At 35.2% G+C, this 21379-nt stretch overlaps 1 protein-coding gene across 1 annotated transcript in view; it reads right to left on the bottom strand.

Annotated features, from left to right (window-relative positions):
* hyx (cell division cycle 73 hyrax) overlaps positions 1-12359 on the bottom strand; it is a 49964-nt gene extending 37605 nt beyond the window's left edge. Inside the window, exon 1 of the mRNA XM_067271173.1 lies at positions 12202-12359. Within this exon, the coding sequence (XP_067127274.1) occupies positions 12202-12332 (131 nt within the window). The 5' untranslated portion in view covers positions 12333-12359. The remainder of the gene's footprint in view (positions 1-12201) is intronic.
* Between the last annotated feature and the right edge of the window lie 9020 nt (positions 12360-21379).

Raw genomic sequence — 21379 nt, 5'->3', positions numbered from 1 at the left:
AGAAACATCTAACATTAATGAAGATCATGTAACCTGTCAGGATAATCCAGCAACAAGCATTGATAATAACACACATACAACAATTACCACTAATGATACTACAGACACTTCCTCATCCATCACTGATAACATAGACATGGATTTAGTTAATACGCTCTCACTTATATTTCAGGAAACACTCACTAAATATACAGGCACAGATCCCACACAAAGACCACGAATACCAAAAATCAACACGTCGAAGGAAGTAGGAAAAACACTAAATTATGTAAACACTCACTTACTACCACACTACATTCATTCAATTTCTACACTCGCAGACATTCATACATTAGTTTATGCTGGGGCAGTCACAGTAGTGACACACCATGGACTGAAAATACAATCACAGACAAATACACAGAAAACACAATTCTATCACAAGCTTGCCTGGCAGAGAAGAATAGAAACACAAATAAATGACATTAGACAGCAATTAGGCAGGCTGACACAATACACTAAAAACAACATAACACCCAAATTAAGGAAACAGCTCAAAAACATTTTTAAGAAAATAAAAACGCATACAAAACATGAACATCACAACACACACATTACAGAATACATTGATACACTAAAACAAAAACTTGCTGCCAAAGCACGTAGACTCAAACGATACAAAACATGTACACTACGAAAACAACAAAATAAATTATTTACAAACAATGAAAAACTCTTTTACAGACAAATTAATAACAAAGCAAACACTGATACACAGCACAGTGGCACACCAACAGAAGAAGAACTCACAACATATTGGTCTTCTCTTTGGTCCAGTGCTGTCACGCACAATGCTGAAGCAGGCTGGATTGAGGAGGAGAACAAAAACTTACACAACATACCAACTATGCCCTGTGTTGAAATAAGCATACATGATTTCCAATACACTGTTAACAGAACACACAACTGGAAGACACCTGGTGTAGACAACATTCACAATTTCTGGTACAAAAAGTTTACATCACTGCACCAGGAGCTAGCTAAACACCTAACACACATCATCATCAATCCACAAGACATGCCAAATTTTCTTACTCAGGGCATCACCTACATGAAACCTAAAAACAACAATACCACAGACCCCACACAATACAGACCAATTACATGTCTCCCAACACTCTACAAATTATTGACATCCTGTATCGCAAACAAAATATACAAACATGTTGAAGAACACGACATTCTAACAGAACAACAAAAAGGTTGCCGTAGAAATCACAAGGGATGCAAAGAACAGTTACTCATAGATTCAGTCATTCTACGGCAAGCACACAAACAACACAGAAACATACACATGGCATATATAGACTACAGAAAAGCATTCGACAGTGTTCCACACAGTTGGCTGCTACATATTCTACACATGTACAAAATACATCCATCACTCATTACATTCTTCCAAAACACTATGCAGCACTGGAGAACAACACTACATCTCAGGGTTCATAACACTTCCATACAAACAAACCAAATTTTTATTAGGCGAGGAATTTTTCAAGGAGATTCCTTGAGTCCTCTCTGGTTCTGCCTAGCCCTGAATCCATTATCCAACATGTTAAACAACACACAATATGGCTACAATATCAGACACGAAAAAACAACACAGTTTACACTGTCACATCTCATGTACATGGATGACATAAAACTTTATGCATCCACACAAAAACAACTTCATCAACTCCTACAAATCACACATTCATACACCAAGGACATACAAATGAAATTTGGCCTAGATAAATGCAAAACACTTCACATAGAAAAAGGAATCCTGAAGAAAGAAGATTTTGCACTTGGAAATGGAGACATTATTGAATCCATGGAAGAGGGTGAGCTCTACAAGTATTTAGGATTCCAACAGGCCAAACTAACAGAACATGCACAAATAAAGCAAAGATTAATTAAAGAATACCAAAGTAGGTTAAATGCTATTCTCAGAACACAGTTAAATGCAAAACACACAGTTAAAGCAATAAACACATATGTCATCCCAGTACTCACATATTCTTTTGGAGTTATACATTGGACTCACACAGATCTCGAGCAACTCCAAAGGAAAACAAGAACTACACTTACTAAGCATAAACAACATCATCCTAAATCTGCCACAGAAAGATTAACCCTTCCACGTAAAGATGGCGGACGTGGCCTGATTGACATAGTTAACCTTCACTACAAACAAATACAGTCACTGCGAGAGTTTTTCTACAAAAAACAAGAAACATCACAATTACATAAAGCAGTAACTCTAGCAGACTCGAATAACACACCATTAAACTTACACTCTCATAATATGGACACAACACAACATATAAAAAGCATAGACACCATTAAGCAATCGTGGGCTCGAAAGGCACTCCATGGCAGGCATCCTTACGATCTGGCCCAGGATTTTGTTGACAAAACTGCGTCAAACAGCTGGTTAGCTCGGGGATGCCTCTTTGGGGAGACGGAAGGATTCATGATTGCCATACAGGATCAGGTCATAAATACTAAAAACTACAGAAAACACATACTCAAAGATGCAACACTCACAAATGACACATGCAGAAAATGTCACATCATGCCAGAAACTATACAACACATCACCTCTGGTTGCAAGCTCTTGGCACAGACAGATTATTTACACAGACATAATCAAGTAGCAAATATAATACACCAAGAGCTTGCAAAGAAACACAAATTAGTAGACATCCACGAACCATACTACAAATACATTCCACAGACAGTATTGGAAAACAACACGCACAAAATGTACTACGACAGAGCCATAATCACAGATAAAACAATTTACCACAACAGACCAGACATCACACTCATTGACAAACACAATAAAATCACATACATTATAGACATATCCATTCCAAACACTCACAATATACAAAACGCATGCACTGAAAAAATTAGCAAGTACACAGAACTCGCCCAGGAAATAAGGCATCTGTGGAGGATGGATAGGGTGCTTATTGTACCTGTTGTTCTCTCCTCTACAGGTGTCATACCACACACACTACACAAAAGCCTGGGCACATTAGAATTGAATAGAAACACATACATCACACTACAGAAGGGCACTATATTGAATACATGTCATATTGTGAGAAAATTCCTGAATACAGACACACACACTGATACACTTCTTTAATTTCTGTTTTGGTTACTATGCCTTGACTTTGGTCCGGCATAGTACACAGCCACCGGTGTTAACCGAGTATATCTCACTTAACCCAACATAATAATAATAATAATAATCAGTGCAGAGCCCAAACGGTTAGGAGTTGAAAGTTGAAATTTGGTACACAGTTAGGGTACGTCACGAAAACGCACACTAAGAAGAGATTTTTCGAAATTCCTCCCCACGGGGGAGAGGGACAGGATTAAGTCTTAACACTTCCATCAATAATGGAAATGTTAAGTAACAATGGAAGTGTCAACAATGGAAGAGTCAACAATGGAAATGTTAAGAGAAAGCGAAGTGCAAGACGCAGATGCAGTTTTTTTCGAAATCGAACGTATTTTTAGACCTATCTAAAAATTCTGTAATTAGTCTGGAAACAGGGAGGACCCAATTCTTGCATTCTGTGAAAACGGGTAAGGTTGACTATAACGTAATAATCTTAATATTCGCTAAAATGGTTAGGAGTTGAAAGTTGAAATTTGGTGCACAGTTAGGGTACCAGATATAAGTTCCAAAGTGTTAAGTAACAATGGAGAACAAGACAAAGCGACGTGCAAGATTTACGGGCTCTGGAAAAAAAGAAAAAAGAAAAAGAGTAATATGTAGGAACATATTCGACTTTCAAATTTAAACAGATTAGTTCGGTTTTTCTCGACCTTTCTTCTTTAGAACATTCGATGAAAATCAAAGGATATAATCAGAACACGTCGTGAAAATCGAACAATATTAGAACATTCGATTTTCAAATTTGATCTTTCTTTAGAAAAACTTAATTCGTTGATGAAATTACTCTCTTTTTTGTGACTATAATGTCTATTGTGACTATCTTAATCTTCGCTATTGTTACTTTTGCCCGAGCAACGCTGGGCCTACTTGCTAGTTATAAAATATTTTAAAATGATACAATATTATCTTGTTTAACTATGTAAGATAATGATGCTACTTGTATACAAAATAAAGTATTTTACACTACATTTAACAAAAATTGCAGAATAGAAATAATTTTATTTTCTATCAAAAACCCTCCTATGCTTAAATAAAATAACAATTATTGGGCTGCAATTTGAAAAAATTGTAGACTTATAAATTCCCACTACTGTCCTTCCGTCTGTCTTTCCTTAATCTCGAGAACGGAGTTAGATAGTTGAAATCTGAGACCAGATATGGAAACCTTAGAAGCAGCCCCAATTAACTATATGAACTTGCGATGCAAATCGAAAGTCACATTATTTCAATTCAAAACTTTTCCCTAGTAAGCAGTTAATAGATGACTGGCATGACTCTATTGTTAAAGGAAAAAGTATGATGTACAGGGGCAAGCTACTACTAATAATTTGAGGTGAAGAGTACAGTATTACCTCAGTTTTCGTTGATAACCCATCCGAATGAATGTAAATTGAATTAATTCATTCTAGACACTCCAAAATACTATCAAAAACACATTTTACAGAGAATAAATATAGTGTTTAATAATAAAACCAATAAGAAATTAATATAAAATGAATATAAAAGACTAATGTAAAAAATAAACGAACATTCAACATAGAATTTCCCAAGATGGAGCTAAAAAGAAGGGAAAGCAATGGAATTGGGCGTATTCAAAATCTCAGCATCAATCCAGCAAAGATGCTCCGGAAGTAACACAACTGCTAGCATTTTCTAGAGAACACAAATGCCGATTGCCAGGAATTTCGGGTGAGAAAAATGATAAAAATGGTGAATAATGTGGACTTCCTCATTACATTAAATTTAGTTTTGAACTTATTTAATTAGAACAGCTTTATGAAAAATAAAAACTTTGAAAAGAGAAATAAAGATAAAGATTTTTTAAATTTCCATAGTTTTAAATAATTAAATCAATCCTAAGATTACACTTTAACAACTAAAATATTATGTGATGTCTTCGGTAAATATACCAGTAACATCTGTCACTGTGAAAGACTGATATCTGGCAAATGTTGAGATTCTCCGGTGAATGTCAGCATTCACACAGTTGTTTCGTATATGTACAAAATATTTGCTAAATATCATTACTTCTCACTTACACTGACAAATATCAACATTCAGCATGCACTGATGGTGAATGTTGAATAAAAATATTTTTCTTAGATGAAGTCAAAAATGCAACTTTTTAATATATGATATATGTCAAAATAGGAGAAAGCTTAAGTAACGGCGCATGTAAATAAACCGTTGAATCTAAGACAAACAGTATATTCTTAATCAGAAAAGAAAAATAACACCAATAATAAACTTACACATAACTTATGTGATTGACATCATACAATCTTATTTATTGCAACAACTTAAACTGTTATGATACTTTGAATTGCACAAGACTCCCTTGCTTTTACAACTGTATTGAGTCGTGGAACACTTCTTTTTGCAATTACAGCATGTATAGCTTTGCCTTACACTTCTTGAATTAGTTGCAGCTGCTTCTCTCAGAGACAAATCTTACCTAACCTAACCTAACATTGCACGCACCAACAAACCTTGCATAAGACTGATAAACAGCAGTGTTTGAGAGTATAACAAATAGATGTGGCTTTTCGTTTTGACCTCCACCAAAGCTCATCTATGCTTGTCGACATACACCAGCGATTGTTCAAATGTATAATAATATAACCAAATATTCGGTCTTTCACTGACATATTTTGTGTGTCGACATTCACCGGTGAATATCAATATCAACATTCTCTAATTTCAGTCTTTCACAGTAACATTTTTATATATAATCGAGATGGGTTGATAATAATAATAATAATAATAATAATAATGACATCCCAGTACTCACATATTCTTTTGGAGTTATACATTGGACTCACACTGATCTTGAGCAACTCCAAAGGAAAACAAGAACAACACTTACTAAGCATAAACAACATCATCCTAAATCTGCCACAGAAAGATTAACCCTTCCACGTAAAGATGGCGGACGTGGCCTGATTGACATAGTTAACCTTCACTACAAACAAATACAGTCACTGCGAGAGTTTTTCTACAAAAAACAAGAAACATCACAATTACATAAAGCAGTAACTCTAGCAGACTCGAATAACACACCATTAAACTTACATTCACATCATATGGACACAACACAACATATAAAAAGCATAGACACCATTAAGCAATCGTGGGCTCGAAAGGCACTCCATGGCAGGCATCCTTACGATCTGGCCCAGGATTTTGTTGACAAAACTGCGTCAAACAGCTGGTTAGCTCGGGGATGCCTCTTTGGGGAGACGGAAGGATTCATGATTGCCATACAGGATCAGGTCATAAATACTAAAAACTACAGAAAACACATACTCAAAGATGCAACACTCACAAATGACACATGCAGAAAATGTCACATCATGCCAGAAACTATACAACACATCACCTCTGGTTGCAAGCTCTTGGCACAGACAGATTATTTACACAGACATAACCAAGTAGCAAATATAATACACCAAGAGCTTGCAAAGAAACACAAATTAGTAGACATCCACGAACCATACTACAAATACATTCCACAGACAGTATTGGAAAACAACACGCACAAAATGTACTACGACAGAGCCATAATCACAGATAAAACAATTTACCACAACAGACCAGACATCACACTCATTGACAAACACAATAAAATCACATACGTTATAGACATATCCATTCCAAACACTCACAATATACAAAACGCATGCACTGAAAAAATTAGCAAGTACACAGAACTCGCCCAAGAAATAAGGCATCTGTGGAGGATGGATAGGGTGCTTATTGTACCTGTTGTTCTCTCCTCTACAGGTGTCATACCACACACACTACACAAAAGCCTGGGCACATTAGAATTGAATAGAAACACATATATCACTCTACAGAAGGCCACTATATTGAATACATGTCATATTGTGAGAAAATTCCTGAATACAGACACACACACTGATACACTTCTTTAATTTCTGTTTTGGTTACTATGCCTTGACTTTGGTCCGGCATAGTACTTAGCCACCGGTGTTAACCGAGTATATCTAACTTAACCCAACATAATAATGATGATGATAATAAGTGCAGAGCCCAAATGGTTAGGAGTTGAAAGTTGAAATTTGGTACACAGTTAGGGTACGTCACGAGAATGTACACTAAGAAGCAATTTTTCGAAACTCCCCCCACGGGAGAGGGAGAAAATTAAGGCTTACCCTGAAGAACTCGGCTTCTACTGTACTATTTTAGATGCGTTTTTAATTGCATTTAATAGGGTATGCCACGAGAATGCACACTAAGAAGAGATTTTTGGAAATTCTCCCCCCTCCTGCAGGGTGAGGAAAAGAATGAAGGCTTATCCTAAAGAACTCAGCTTCTACAGTACTATTTTAGATGCAATTTTTTGTTTTTAACTGCATTTTAGTAGGGTACCACATTTAGTAGCGTACCACGTGGGGATGAAAGAAGTGTATTCCTTAACAATGGAAGTGTTAAAAGAAAGCGGCATGAAAGATTTACAGGCGCAGATGCAGTTTTTTGTGTTTTTGCGGAAAACTGAACATATTTTTAGACCCATCTAAAAATTCTCTGATTAGTCTGGAAACAGAGGGATCTAATTCTTGCATTCTGTGAAAATGAGTAAGATTGGCTATAATGTAATAATATCTTAATCTTTGTTATCGTTACTTTTTGCCCAAGCAATACCAAGTTTATCTGCTAGTATTAAAATATTCTATTAACATACTAACTGTATATTAATTTATTCAGGGTTTATTCATCAACAAATAAATTAAATTCAAAATTGTCAATGCAAAATAGAGCTCTTACCATCCTCGTGGTGGCTGCCATCTTATTTGCTGGTGTATCAAGCACCGAAAAGATGCTTGCAGTTTACTGAAAATGGAGAGACACAACTTGGTCCCTTTTTTCTTTAGAAAAACACTAAACACCATTGCATATGTGTAGATTTTCACAGAATTTGTTGATGTGGAACTGACACAAAATTATTTCCAGCAAGATGAAGTAACTTACCACACCTCACAAGAGTCAATGGTGACAATGAAGAGCTTTTTTTGAGGACCACATAGTCATCCAATCTTACCAGTTGGACTTCTTTTTGTGTGGCTATCTTAAGGAAAGAATGTACAAATCCCACATGACTGATGTTTAGAGGATAATATTAGGAATGAGATCCAAAACATTGATGCTGCAACATTGAGATGCATTATCAGCATGTAGTGAACATTGAGAAGCCTGATAGACAGCAGCAACCACTTCCAACATTTACTATGGTGTAATGTGTTTAACATAAATTGCTTCCTGAAAAACTCATCAATCTCCTTTATTTGTTTAAGATATACAAAAAAAATTTACATTTGGGTCTGTATGAATCATCTGTATTTACTAATTACTTGTTTTATATTTATTTTTCTAAAATATGTCATTATTTTAGAAAAATAAGTATAGTCAGTATTCAATTATACAGAAGAAATAATTATTTCAATCTTATAATTGAGATGGGTTGATGATGATGATGATGATGATGATAATAAGCGCAGAGTCCAAATGGTTAGGAGTTGAAAGTTGAAATTTGGTACAGTTAGATTATGTCACTAGTGAGAATGTACACTAAGAAGGATAGGGATTTTTTCAACATTCCACCCATGGAGAAAGGCTGGGTTAAGGATTACCCTGAAGAACTCTGCTTCTACTGTACTACTTTAGATGCAATTTTTTGCATTTTTGCAGGAAATCGAATATATTTTTTTAGACCCATCTAAAAATTCTCTAATTATTCTCAGAAGAGGAGAGACATAATTCTTGTACCCAATGTAAACAGGTAATATTGACTGTAATGTAATAATCTTAATCTTCACTATCGTTACTTTTTGCTTGAGAAATGCCAGGCTCATCTGCTAGTCTAAATATATAAAATTACTTGTCCTGACTGACTGACTGATTTGTCATTGCCCAGAGCAAACCACCGAACCTAAAGAGGTGAAATTTGGTACACAGTTAGGGTATATCATGAAAACACACACTAAGAAGGGATTTTTCAAAATTTCCTCACAGGGGGAGAGGGAGAGCATTAAGGCATTAAGCCTGAAGAATGGCTTCTACTGTACTATTTTAGGTGCAATTTTTTGTTTTCAACTACATAATCCAGATTAAGAAAACATGTATCTGAAGAAAACCAAATCTACATGTCTTTTGAAACTTATGGAATATTCTAAACAGTAAAAGCCATTGGAATGCATTTATCCTAACCTCTGATAGGATTCTTCCTTTTATACTACGAACAGTTAATTTTAATCATATTTATAACATTTAACAAAATTCAAATTCTCAATATATAAACAATCTTTTTCTTCTAGAATTTTCTAAATGTAACTACCAGTAATTGAAATTAATTTTTTAATTATTAATACATGGTGATACTTATAAAACTTAACCCAAAAATCTCATTGTAAAACAGAGACTACAACAGAGATTTTCTTTCAACCACTTTTAAATTCTTGTGGGCTTCATGTTGCTTCATTTTACACACAATGGTTCTACTGATATCTTTAAGTCTTTAAGTCAAATTCCAAAAATAACTATCTAAAAATTTCTTATTATTTGATTTGAATTTATCAAACATTTAGATTTATTTTCGATTGCCACAACATTACTAAATAAATTATGTCATTCAGTAATTTCAGTCACACTTATTTATTCAAAATTCTTTTTAGTTTCAGCACATTATAATAAAATATTTTTCATTTTGTTTCTAGATAATTGTAGTTGTCCAGAACCTGTCTCACACAAAACAATATTTTAGACAGTATAATCATTTTTATAATATATTATCAATAACACTGGTCAATGGCAAAATTATATTGATAAAATATTAATAATTTCCTACTGTTTTTGGGTGCTAAATGTGAATTTGGTATTTAAAACTGTTAGTTCAAGTTTCAATCTCTGTTAAATGGACACTTTTGGACTCAATGTGGAAATTTTTATAACTTTTTCAAGTAGATTGATCCTCATGAAATTTCTGTTATTTAAATTAGAAACATTCTGCTATCCAACAATGTTTCTTTCATAATTTTTCCAATAATTCCAAATTGTTGCAATTTTTTTAAAGCTTTAAAAAATTATATTGATTATAAAATGTCTAATACAGAAGAAAATTTGTTTTGGAATATGCAGTGTATTCAAAAATATCCAGAACTCAGAAGATAAAATTTTTTTGTTATCTTTATTAGTTATTGTACAAATTAATTTTATATCCAACTAATTTGACAAAAAATATTGCACAGGGAATTTTGTCTTATCATCAAATATAAAAAAAAATTAGTGACTCTTATGTCTAGTCCTATATAATGTTTGTATAAAAATCTCTTCAGAAAGTCAAATACAAGTGACAAACCAAAGGCACATGTGAAAGATGTAGTAAGTTGCATTTGCATTAATTTAAATTTATCTTGAAAACAGTAAGTTATCATTAAATTTCCTTATTATTTCTGTATTCAGTGCTCTAAAATTGATATAGAAATACATATCCATATATCCAATTGATAAAGATACATCTTAAGTGATAATTTGTTGCCTAGTGTAATTAAATGATAGCCAAATTACTATCATGCTAGAATTTTGCTAATTAATTACATAGATACTGTGTAGTATCTGTATAATTAATAAAATCGAGTTATAGTCTGATACTAATCTGACTCTATTATTTTATTATTAATATAATTTGGGCTTGATTTTCTAAATATACTATGCTATTTAAAAATCTAGAAACAAGAAGATATATCCAGTCTAAATTTTAAAATTTATATTATCTTCTGTTTTTCAATATAAACTTTTTAAGCTATGATAAGAGATCTTAATATAAAATAAAAAATATGTATAAATTATTTTTTTAAAATATCAGCAATAAATCTATCATTGCAAACAAGAAATCTTATATTTTTCTTATTCTCAAGTGATAACACCACGATCCGTCACAGTTTATATATCGTCACGTCACTCGACTAAGTCAAAAACTACTAAAACATCAAGCAAGAACTTTTCCGACGCATAATAATTAAAACTACACGATCGACAATTATCACATTGCCAATCATAAAATCTAACAAAACTCGATCAAAACAAATAATTTATTTGCTCGAATTATAGTCCAAGTAGTATGCAAACTCGCCGGCGTTCAATAACTAATACAACAGAAAAAGCCACGTTAATCCGACAATGCCACTTTCGATCCGTCGACGCACGTTAAACAAAAACAAAGCCAAAATAACAACATTACAGAATTTAACACAAAACATATTATTTTACACTTTTAACAAACTGCAATATTTTTAACCACGAAACAATCCACAAAACTAAACCGTACTTTTAAAAAAATAAAACAAATCGCAATTGCAAAGTACGATACCGGCCACCCAAATTTCAATAATTCTGCGAAAGTTTAGACCGTTTAAACCGAAATAATTACTACAAACGAATCCGTTTACTACGACAAACGTTTTATACGAATAACTACACCGACTTGACGTCGACAATCGAGTTTACAGAGCAAGCAACCCGTAAAACATTCTCTACTTTATTCAATCCTTTGCACTTTCACTTCTAACCGAAAGTAAATGTTAAAATGAACCAAGGTGTGTTCTGAAACATAAAAAGTATACTGCTTTTAAAAATGTTGCATGCAACGGCATAACCAAGCAACCTAATTAAGAATTAGGAAAGAGGAGTCGTGTTTCATACATCACGCAAGAGAAGCACAACGTGAGGAATGTCAGCTTATGATTTTAATATCTAAATCATGTAATGAACACAATATGGTGATTTAAATAACCGGAATTCAAATATATTTTAAAGGTGCCGTTGGCAACGACCGTAACACACGTTAATATATTACTCTCGTAGACATTAAAATTAAATTTATATAAAATGCACGAGAAAATACGATGGAAAACACGAGAATTTGTCACACGAGTTGTATTATTAAATAAACATCCGGTACTTACCCCCAAACGAGGTAATTCGTCTTTACTGTTTTCGGCCAAGAATATTCGCCGAAGATGATTTGATTTAATCTCTCGACTATTTCTTTTTTATTAACATTGTATTGTCTCAATAAACTCAAAGGATCCGCCATTTTGGTTATCCTCTTCTGTCCGGATTCGAACTCTGTCCAACGTTGCCAGATAAAAACTTTATCGCGGTTGCTGGTTTAACACGAAAATAATAACGATAATCGTGTGGATTGTATAAATAAAATTATAAAATATCGTACTAAAATTAATTTTTTATTTATAATATTTGGTAGTACGCTACAAGATCCTATTATTTTATAACAAATATGGAGATTTGAGGGAAGCGAAGATTTATCTTGAAAATTTAGAGAGAAAAACGGGTTAATGGAATTAAATAATCAATTATTTATTAATTTTATTCGTCCGAAAATTTGCTTTTAATCTGTATCTTTTACATAAAATTAGAAAATGTGGGTTATCGTTTATGGGATTTACAGATAGTTAAATGTTAATATCTCTAAGCATCTACTATTAATTTAGACGAAGACTTGATTTTTTATCCAACTATTACACTTTTATTATTTTCAATTTAAAAATATTCATTTGCATTTTGATGAATTTCTGGAGTTTTGCTCATGAAACACTTGGTTCATTTCAATTTTACTTATTTCCAGGGACCGAAAGATGAGATGTGAGTAGGGTTGGTATTTCCAAAAGGGATTATGCGTAATTTCGGTAAGCTATCATATACATACAATTTAATATGTATCGTAATTAAAACTCGAAAAACTCATTTTTCTTCGTCAGATTGAGATATTCGAAATTTAACGTAAATTGTCTTCACGCCATACTCACTTTTCCGTCATTTTTATACAGTGAAAAATTTCTTTCGTCATCGAATATAAAATTTATAGATATAATCCTACTTAAACAACGTTTATGATGGTTATAGGTGCAAAATTTCAAACGACAGGTAGGTCTAGTAGAATCGATGTATCGGCTTAGTATTTAGATCACACGTTCTTTATTTGAATTCGGAATACAAGTCTATTAATTAATTTAAATGTTCTATATTATAGCAGAGGAAGCGGAGAAAAAAATGGAAGGTACAAAGGGATAGATATGAGAGGAAAAAATTAATAAAATTAGCACTGTTAGTGGCAGTAGTGTTTCCTATTCGGCCAGAATTTTTACGTGTGTTCTGGCATAAAAGCGTAAAACAGAAACTAAACTGAAAGCTGATTTCTGATTCAGTTTTCTGCCAATTTTACGCATGTGTGTTCCTGGCCTAATGAATTCACCTGACATCTCCGGCACTGGACAAAATCACGTCGCTGCCGTTTCGTCGCCCTTCACTCATCAAGCAACAGCTTAAAAGTGACTCTTTCACTTCCTTATGCTCTCAGATAACATTGTTGACGACACGTAGTAGAATTCTGGGAAGTGGCCCTCACTTTCGAAAAAAGACTTAAAAGGATTAGAAGGTAAAAGGAACAAGGAACAGGAAGGATTCGCAGAATAACAAAAGGACAAAGGTCCATAAAATAGCGTATAGCCACAGTTCTTTGGCTCAGGTGAGGCGCATTGACTAATGCCTGGAGCGGCCGGATGGCCGAGCGGTCAAGGTGGCAGCCTACCGCTCTGGGGGACCCGGGATCGAATCCGAACGGGTCGAAAAATCCCCAGGAATTTTTCGCGGGGTGGTCCGTCCGGATATGTCGGGCCCCGTCCCTCACCACCCGTCCGCCCCATTGTGGACCTGGCCGAACCCATAACGGGGCCATCTAAAAGAGGTCCTCTTAGTGCTTACAGGGCGGAAAGAGTTAAAAAAAAAAGTCTAATGCCTGGGTTTTAGTAGTGATACCAGAGTGGGTAGGCGACTATCAAACCCCAAGGAATGCAATGTACAGTACGTTGTACAATGCTCTGACTGATGAGTTCAGCAACGCCCCTGTTAAAGTCTGATGTGATTTGGCGCCGAGTTGCCCTTCGTTGCGTGGTTACTAACTTAGTTAGCCACCTGCACTCACGTTCTTGCATCAACCATGGGCGCCCATACTGTGTCCGCGCTGCTGATATCTGTCCGGAATTTAAGTATTCCTGGTAAATCCTTGAATAGCCTATATGCAAATTCTTGCAAGGTCTCACATATTTTGCAGTTTTTTGTCGCAAATATCTTCGGAATAGACTTCCCTGTAGTCTCTTGCCGCAAATTACATCTTTCTAAGAAACGTAAAGATGAAGGTCGAAAGGGCAACATTCGGATTGTAAAGTGAATGTAAGAAAGCAGTCCATAGAAGTGTTATGATGTTTTCTACGGAAATGCATACTTTTATGTGTAAAGAAGCATTTTTGTGCGGTGAAGCTGCTTGAAATACTTTTCTTGCTTTTCCTTTTACTGTTTAGAACTCATGTGGCTCATAAACATCTTAGTTAAGACATCTATGGCGGGCCTGTATTTCAGTTTTTCAAGACCATATTATACGCATATGGATCATCATGTATGTAACAATTAAATGGCTACTTATAAACATTAAATATTCAATTCTACAGTTATCGATAAAGTTCTAAAAGTTATCGATCTAAAAATATTTTAAATTCAGAATACAGTAGAGCGTCGATAAGTGGAACGTCGGTAAGTGGAATGGCCGGAAAGTGGAACGATTTTCAGTCGGACTGTGTCGTGCTGAATCGAATGTTTTTGATACTAAATTTACTTCTAAAGTATAATTTTCATGTTTTTTATATTCTTTAATATATTTATTTTGTTTGTACAAAATGCAGAAATAATTTTTAACGATACGATAGCGGCCGGATGGCCGAGCGGTAAAGGTGGCAGACTACCGCTCTGGGGGACCCGGGATCGAATCCGAACGGGTCGAGAAATCCCCAGGAATTTTTCGGGGGGTGGTCCGTTCAGATATGTCGGGCCCCGTCCCTCACCACCCGGTCGCCCCATTGTGGGCCTGGCCGAACCCATAATGGGCCTACTAAAAGAGGCCCTCTTAGTGCCCACAGGGCGGAAAGAGTTAAAAAAAAAAAAAAAAAAAAAAAAAAAACGATACGATAGCCTCGATGATTATTATAAAAATTTTCGTTAGGCTTAAAATCGACGAAAATTCAACACGAAGCGACACGCAACGGAGAAAAATTCAACAGGAAGCGATACGCAACGGAGAAAAATTTGAACATCGGACAGGTTAATGTATTTTTTCGTACAAAGTCGGAAACTGGAACAAATCATTAACTGGAAGGACCCCAGTCCCCAATTGGTTCCACTTATCGACGCTCTACTGTATTATGATCGATTTTTTCATGCAGATTGAAAAGAGAAAAAAATTATCAAACAATGAGTAATTCTCTAAAAGCAAAGTTTGCACAAGATTCAATAAATATGAATAACTATGCGAAAGATTAATTTAGGACATCTTTATAAATTTCCTGTGAACAATAATCAACTTTTCTGAAAATTAAGAAAAAGGCCTTAGAATTTCAACCCTTAGATGAAATATTTTATATCGTATAAGAATAACAGTAAAAACTATACTAGAGGACAAGATTCAGTGAGTTCTAGACATCAGAGCGGGATCCCTGGCCAAAAACCTGTCCTGATGCCCATCACCATAAGAAACAGATTTGAGACACGCAAAAGCTCGTCATTTAAATACAGTGTCTTTATACATGACACTGATGTGGTCGAACGGATTCGATAAACTCCTCTATTTCATTTATTTTTCGTTTTTTCGAGACCGTCATGTCGAATTGTAGGGTTCCTCATTCGAGACCGTCGAATTGTAGGGTTAACCCTCATTGCCACATTGTTAGAATAAAAAGCACGTGTCTACTTTGACGTCACAGAAAAAACTTCTCTTTATTGGAGGAATTTTGGCGTAAAATTTTACGGCGTAAAAAGTAGAGACACGCTCTACTATTTTCAGTTCTGTTTTAGCCAAAATTACAGAAAAATTTTTACGTTTTCTGTTTTATGCTAGATTTTACGCATGTGTGTTCCTGGCCTTACTTCAAGCGGAAAATTCGGAATTCCCGGACCGAAGTAAGCAAGTTGGAGTTGGCAGCCAGTTCGACCCGGTGAGAGTTTAGAACGAGTGACTGCCGAATTTGATAGGACTGAAAACCATTGAGAACCAAAGGGTAAATGAACATGGCCCAGGACTAATAGTTGCTGGCATATATATATTATTATTACGCTTCACGTCGTAATGCTAAAGTTTTAATGTTTATTTTATTGGTTTAATTTATTTCTCCGCCAGTTGGCACACACAATCCTTCCACCCTTTTTTATTTTTATGAAGCGGTACTTTGTAACGGTTGTTATAATAAAAGTTCTTTCTCAATATCCATTTACGTTTACTTCACGAGTGCGAGCTTCTTATCACTCATCCAACAATAATTGAGACTGCAGTCGACTGACAGTTGCGACGTACAGTAATCTTGTGGCAGACGTTTTGCACTCCTTTACGCTTGCTGTGTTTCCCGACAGTAAAGGTTTGTACCAGCAGGATAATGCTACTCTTCACAGGACACGGGTGGCACAACAACAGTTCGAGAATTCTTGACAGATTTTCAGTATATTCCCTTGACCGCTTCGGTCGCCAGACTCGAACCCCAAAGCGCATTTATGGCACACTATGCAAACGTTACTCAATGCCTTGCAGAACTATGAAAGAAATGCAACCGAATTACGAAGAATCATTGAACGTGTCTGGATTGATATACCAATGCAACAACTCAGACACCTCATAGAGTCTATGCCACATGGTGTGGCCGCAGTTATTCGGGCTCGGGGAGGAGCTACACGTTATTAGGTAAGTGTCTTTTTTTTTTTTTTTTTTTTTTGTAACTCTTTCCGCCCAGTGGGCACTAAGAGGGCCTCTTATAGCAAGCCCATTATGGGTTCGGCCAGGCCCACAATGGGGCTGCCGGGTGGTGAGGGACGGGGACCGACATATCCGGACGGACCACCCCCCGAAAAATTCCTGGGGATTATTCGACCTGTCCGGATTCGATCCCGGGTCCCCCAGGGCGGCAGGCTGCTAACCTTGACCGCTCGGCCATCCGGCCTAGGTAAGTGTCTCTAACTGTTTGGCACATGATTTTATAAGAATAAATTTTAAGCTATATTGAAGGATACTCGTATCGAAAGTGTATATGAGAATACAGTAGAGCGTCGTTTATCCGAAAGCCAATCAACCGAAACGTCGGTTAACCGAAAACGTTCCAGTCGGACTGTGTTGTGCCGAATCGAAAGTTTTTGATACTAGATTAACTTCCAAAATATAATTTTTATATTTTTCAATATATTTATTTTGTATAAACAAAATATAAAAAAATAATTTTTAACGATATTTATTGTTTATACGAATATTGTTTTAAAAAATTTACTTTAGGCTTAACATCGACGAAAATTCAATGCGTAGCGACACGCAACGGAGAAAAATTTTAACATGGGACAGGTTAATATATTTTTTCGTACATAATCGGTTATCCGAACAACCCCAGTTCCCAATTGATTCGGATAAACGACGCTCTATTGTATATTGAAAAATAGTTGATGGTAACAGAAGATTTTTGTAAAACTTGATGTATTTGAAGACATAAATCGTGAATGCGAAAAGAATTGTTGCATTACTTCCTGGACAGCCTTCGTAATTTAATTGAAAGCAATATCACATGCATAGCAATTTGTTAATAACATGTTTATAACAATTACCGTATATTCCGGCGTATAAGACGACCCCGACTTTTGAGATTTTCTTGGGTTAAAAAGTTGTCTTATACGCCGGAATATACGGTAGTAATGAGAATATTTTCTAAATTGATTAAAAATAAATGTACTTTTAATGATACCTTGTTTTATTAAATTGAACATTATTTATCTACAATAACGTGATTTATATTGATTAATATCACAGAATATGCTTCATTTTTTTTCCTTGTAACTCTTTCCGCCCTGTGAGCACTAAGAGGGCCTGTTATAGCAAGCCCATTATGGGTTCGGCCAGGCCCACAATGGAACGTTCGGGTGGTGAGGGACACTATTCTTCATTGTTGAAAAATGATAAAATATCATTTTTCAATGTAACGTGGAATTTTCCGAATTTTCTTTGTGTATCTAACAGCTAAATAGGGACGGCCACTTCTCAAAGTTCTGCTGGGAGACATTCTCTTTGGCACATTGTGCCCGTGTTGTGTTGTTGCATCCCATCAAACCAAACTAAATATGATTGTTTAGTATCCATAGACGGAATCAACTCTCATTATCTCGCATTGTCACTTCAACATCAAAGATTCCACTTACGAAAAAAGTTATACAAGTGTGTAATTGAATTTTGGGGTCACTATAGACTCCAAAATTCAATTATTGATGTTATTAAATTTTGTTGGTTAAAGATCGAGGGGTGTCGGTTGTCGTATCTCGAGTAGGGTCGGGCTTAATGAGGTTTTTACTCCTTATTAGCATTAAGTTTCTTTCTTTCTTTCTTTATAAAACTCGTCTTTACTCTCAAAATTAAGCTTTTCGCCATTTTATAATTAATAAAATGTTTAAAAAATAAAATATCGTAACTGATGGCGCAGCACGCAATTTTAAATGTTTCTGCGGAGAAAGTTACGCAACTCGTCGCTGGATTTTTAAGAAAGTGACAAAACACGACTGGATAAAAATTGTTTTAAAATACTTTTGACATTTCTGTCGGGTGTTCTTAGTCTGTGGAAAATATTATCGGTAAAATTCGATAAAATTTTCGCACAAGCCACAAAGCCGCGTCGAGGCGACACCCATTTTGTGGTAGTTTTTTTATTTTCCAGAAACTGACCCCCATTGCCCGACAGAATAACAATCGGGGAATAAAACTGGATATTCGTTGCTATTCCATTAATTCGGTGAACCGAAATCGAAAGAAAAAATCCAATTCTTACGTCACTTTAGTCAAATGTTCTCATTGGAAAAAAAGAATATTCAACGCAGATTTGCCAATTCAAAATAGATACGGCGACGAATAATAATTAACCCTCAGTTATTACTATCGTTATTTTTAAGTTACACGACTACTATCGCGGGGTCAATACTGTATATTTCCAAGAATTTAGAAATTTCCTTCACTTATTTTTTGGTAGTTTATTTAGCCTTAGTTACAAAGTGCATAAAACAAAGTCAACAGTATAACACAGTAACACGTCGTAAAAAGTGGTTTATTTAAAGGGTTACACTTTCTCGAGAAATAATATATTGAATAAATTTAAGTGTTCCATTCGTCAAACTAGTCGGAAATGTTAAATTATTTTCACAGATGCCATTTACTGGAGATCCATTCCAAGTTTCCGTAAACCCCCCCCCGCTCACTTCGGACGTCCATCAGAATTCGATCCCTCTCAAAGTCTGTATCGCTTTATGAATAATAAAATGTATAAACTGTGTAAAATTTAATGAAATAAAACGACGTCCGTCGAAGTTCTGCCCCTCCCCTTTGTCCGACTCGTCATAACCTCCTCCCTCACTTCCAGTCTGGACGTCGTTTACGGACAGCCCCTTATTAAGTTTGAACGACAAAAATTATTTATAAATCAATGAAATTAATTAAATTCAACATTAATTTGTCTAAAAACCGTAAATCTAAATGATGATAACGTCGCGAGTCGACAATTTCTTCAATTTGAATCGCACAGATCAAGAAAAAAGTAATATTCACTTCTTGGAGACGTTTCGATTTCGATCCAAAATAGCGTCGAAATATGATGAAAAAAAGTCGGATATTCTTGAGAGATTTCCTCTCGGAGTCGGCGGCAAATAATAGAAAAAATAACAATTTGGAATAAGTATTGTTAGATAAGTATGACGCGTCGATAAATGATGCGTGACGCATTAGTGCTACGACAAAACATTAAATCGCTTTTACAGACACCCGATATTGTGAATAACTTTTAAAATCGACTCTCCGTCCCATCGGCAATAAGAGGGCTTCCTCCCACACTCGGAACTTCTCTAAACTTAATTTAAAATTAATAAGGAATTTTGTTGACATATTTATCATAATTAAGTTATATATGAGACAAAATTTGTATTTCCAAATTATACGTAATCCTATAAAACTGAAATGGAGATATAGTTTATTATATGAATAAGAAATCTTTATATGCGTTTGTTAATTTATCTTACTATTGCGTAGGCGGTGTTTTTCAACTTCGGACGGTCCATAAAACAAAGATAAGTGTAAATAACAAAATGAATTTATTACCAAAAGTTAGGTAGAAACATGGTTACGTTTCGACACGATCACCGTGAAGATTGAGGCATCCGTCCGTCTATGGACGAGCTTTGAAATCCCCTCTTCGTAGAATGCTGCCGCAGTGACTCGAGATGGCCTTAACGGCGTTGTTGCGAAGATCGTCATTAGTCTCGAGCCTCTGCCCTCCTAGCCACGTTTTAAGTTAGAGAAAGAGATGGAAGTATTCACAAAGGTTTATAGACTTTCACCTTTCAGACTTGCACCTAACTTGGAACGTTTTAATATGTGAAGACTTCAATCTCTTCAAAAAAATTTTGGTGTTATTTTACGTTTGACTGGAATTTAAACGTATGTAAAAGAAAAGTTAATTTTTTGTAATAAAAAAACTGTATTTTTCAATTATCTTGAGTATGGAAATGGAAATTTTGAACTGGGCCTGAACCTTACAGAATTCTCACTTGAAACGATCATCAGTAATAGTAAGGAAGAGTGGAGTGAGAATCAAATCTTCAACAAAATGAAAATTGTAATGACAACAAACTACTTCCAACAACCTTTACTCTGCAGTTAAAGTATTTCTTAAATCTAACGTTTTCGGTTAGCTTTACTAACCCTCTTCAGGATAGACACAAAAAAACCGTTATTTCAAAAAATGCTTTCGAAAAATTTTTAAACTTTCCGGCTGCGCAATCTCAGATCATTCTCTTACAGCTGCATACCGGCCGCTCTCCGAGCGATGGGATTCGATACGATTCTTTAAAATTAATGCTTTGCTCTTTTTCATTGTACTTGCAAATACACCACGCCTCCGTATATTTAAGCTGCCTTCTATTTGCCACTTTCTGTATAATTTTCGCATTGTCCCATTTGATAGACACCTCGTCCGGATCCGCTGTCGCATAGTTCGCTAACGCCGTAACCGG

This window comes from Centruroides vittatus, unplaced genomic scaffold (assembly GCF_030686945.1).
Source record: "Centruroides vittatus isolate TY-2023 unplaced genomic scaffold, ASM3068694v2 contig_392, whole genome shotgun sequence".
Lineage (NCBI taxonomy): Eukaryota > Metazoa > Arthropoda > Arachnida > Scorpiones > Buthidae > Centruroides > Centruroides vittatus.
The sequence above is the reverse complement of the archived record's forward strand: the minus strand, read 5'-3'. Positions and strand labels throughout refer to the sequence as shown.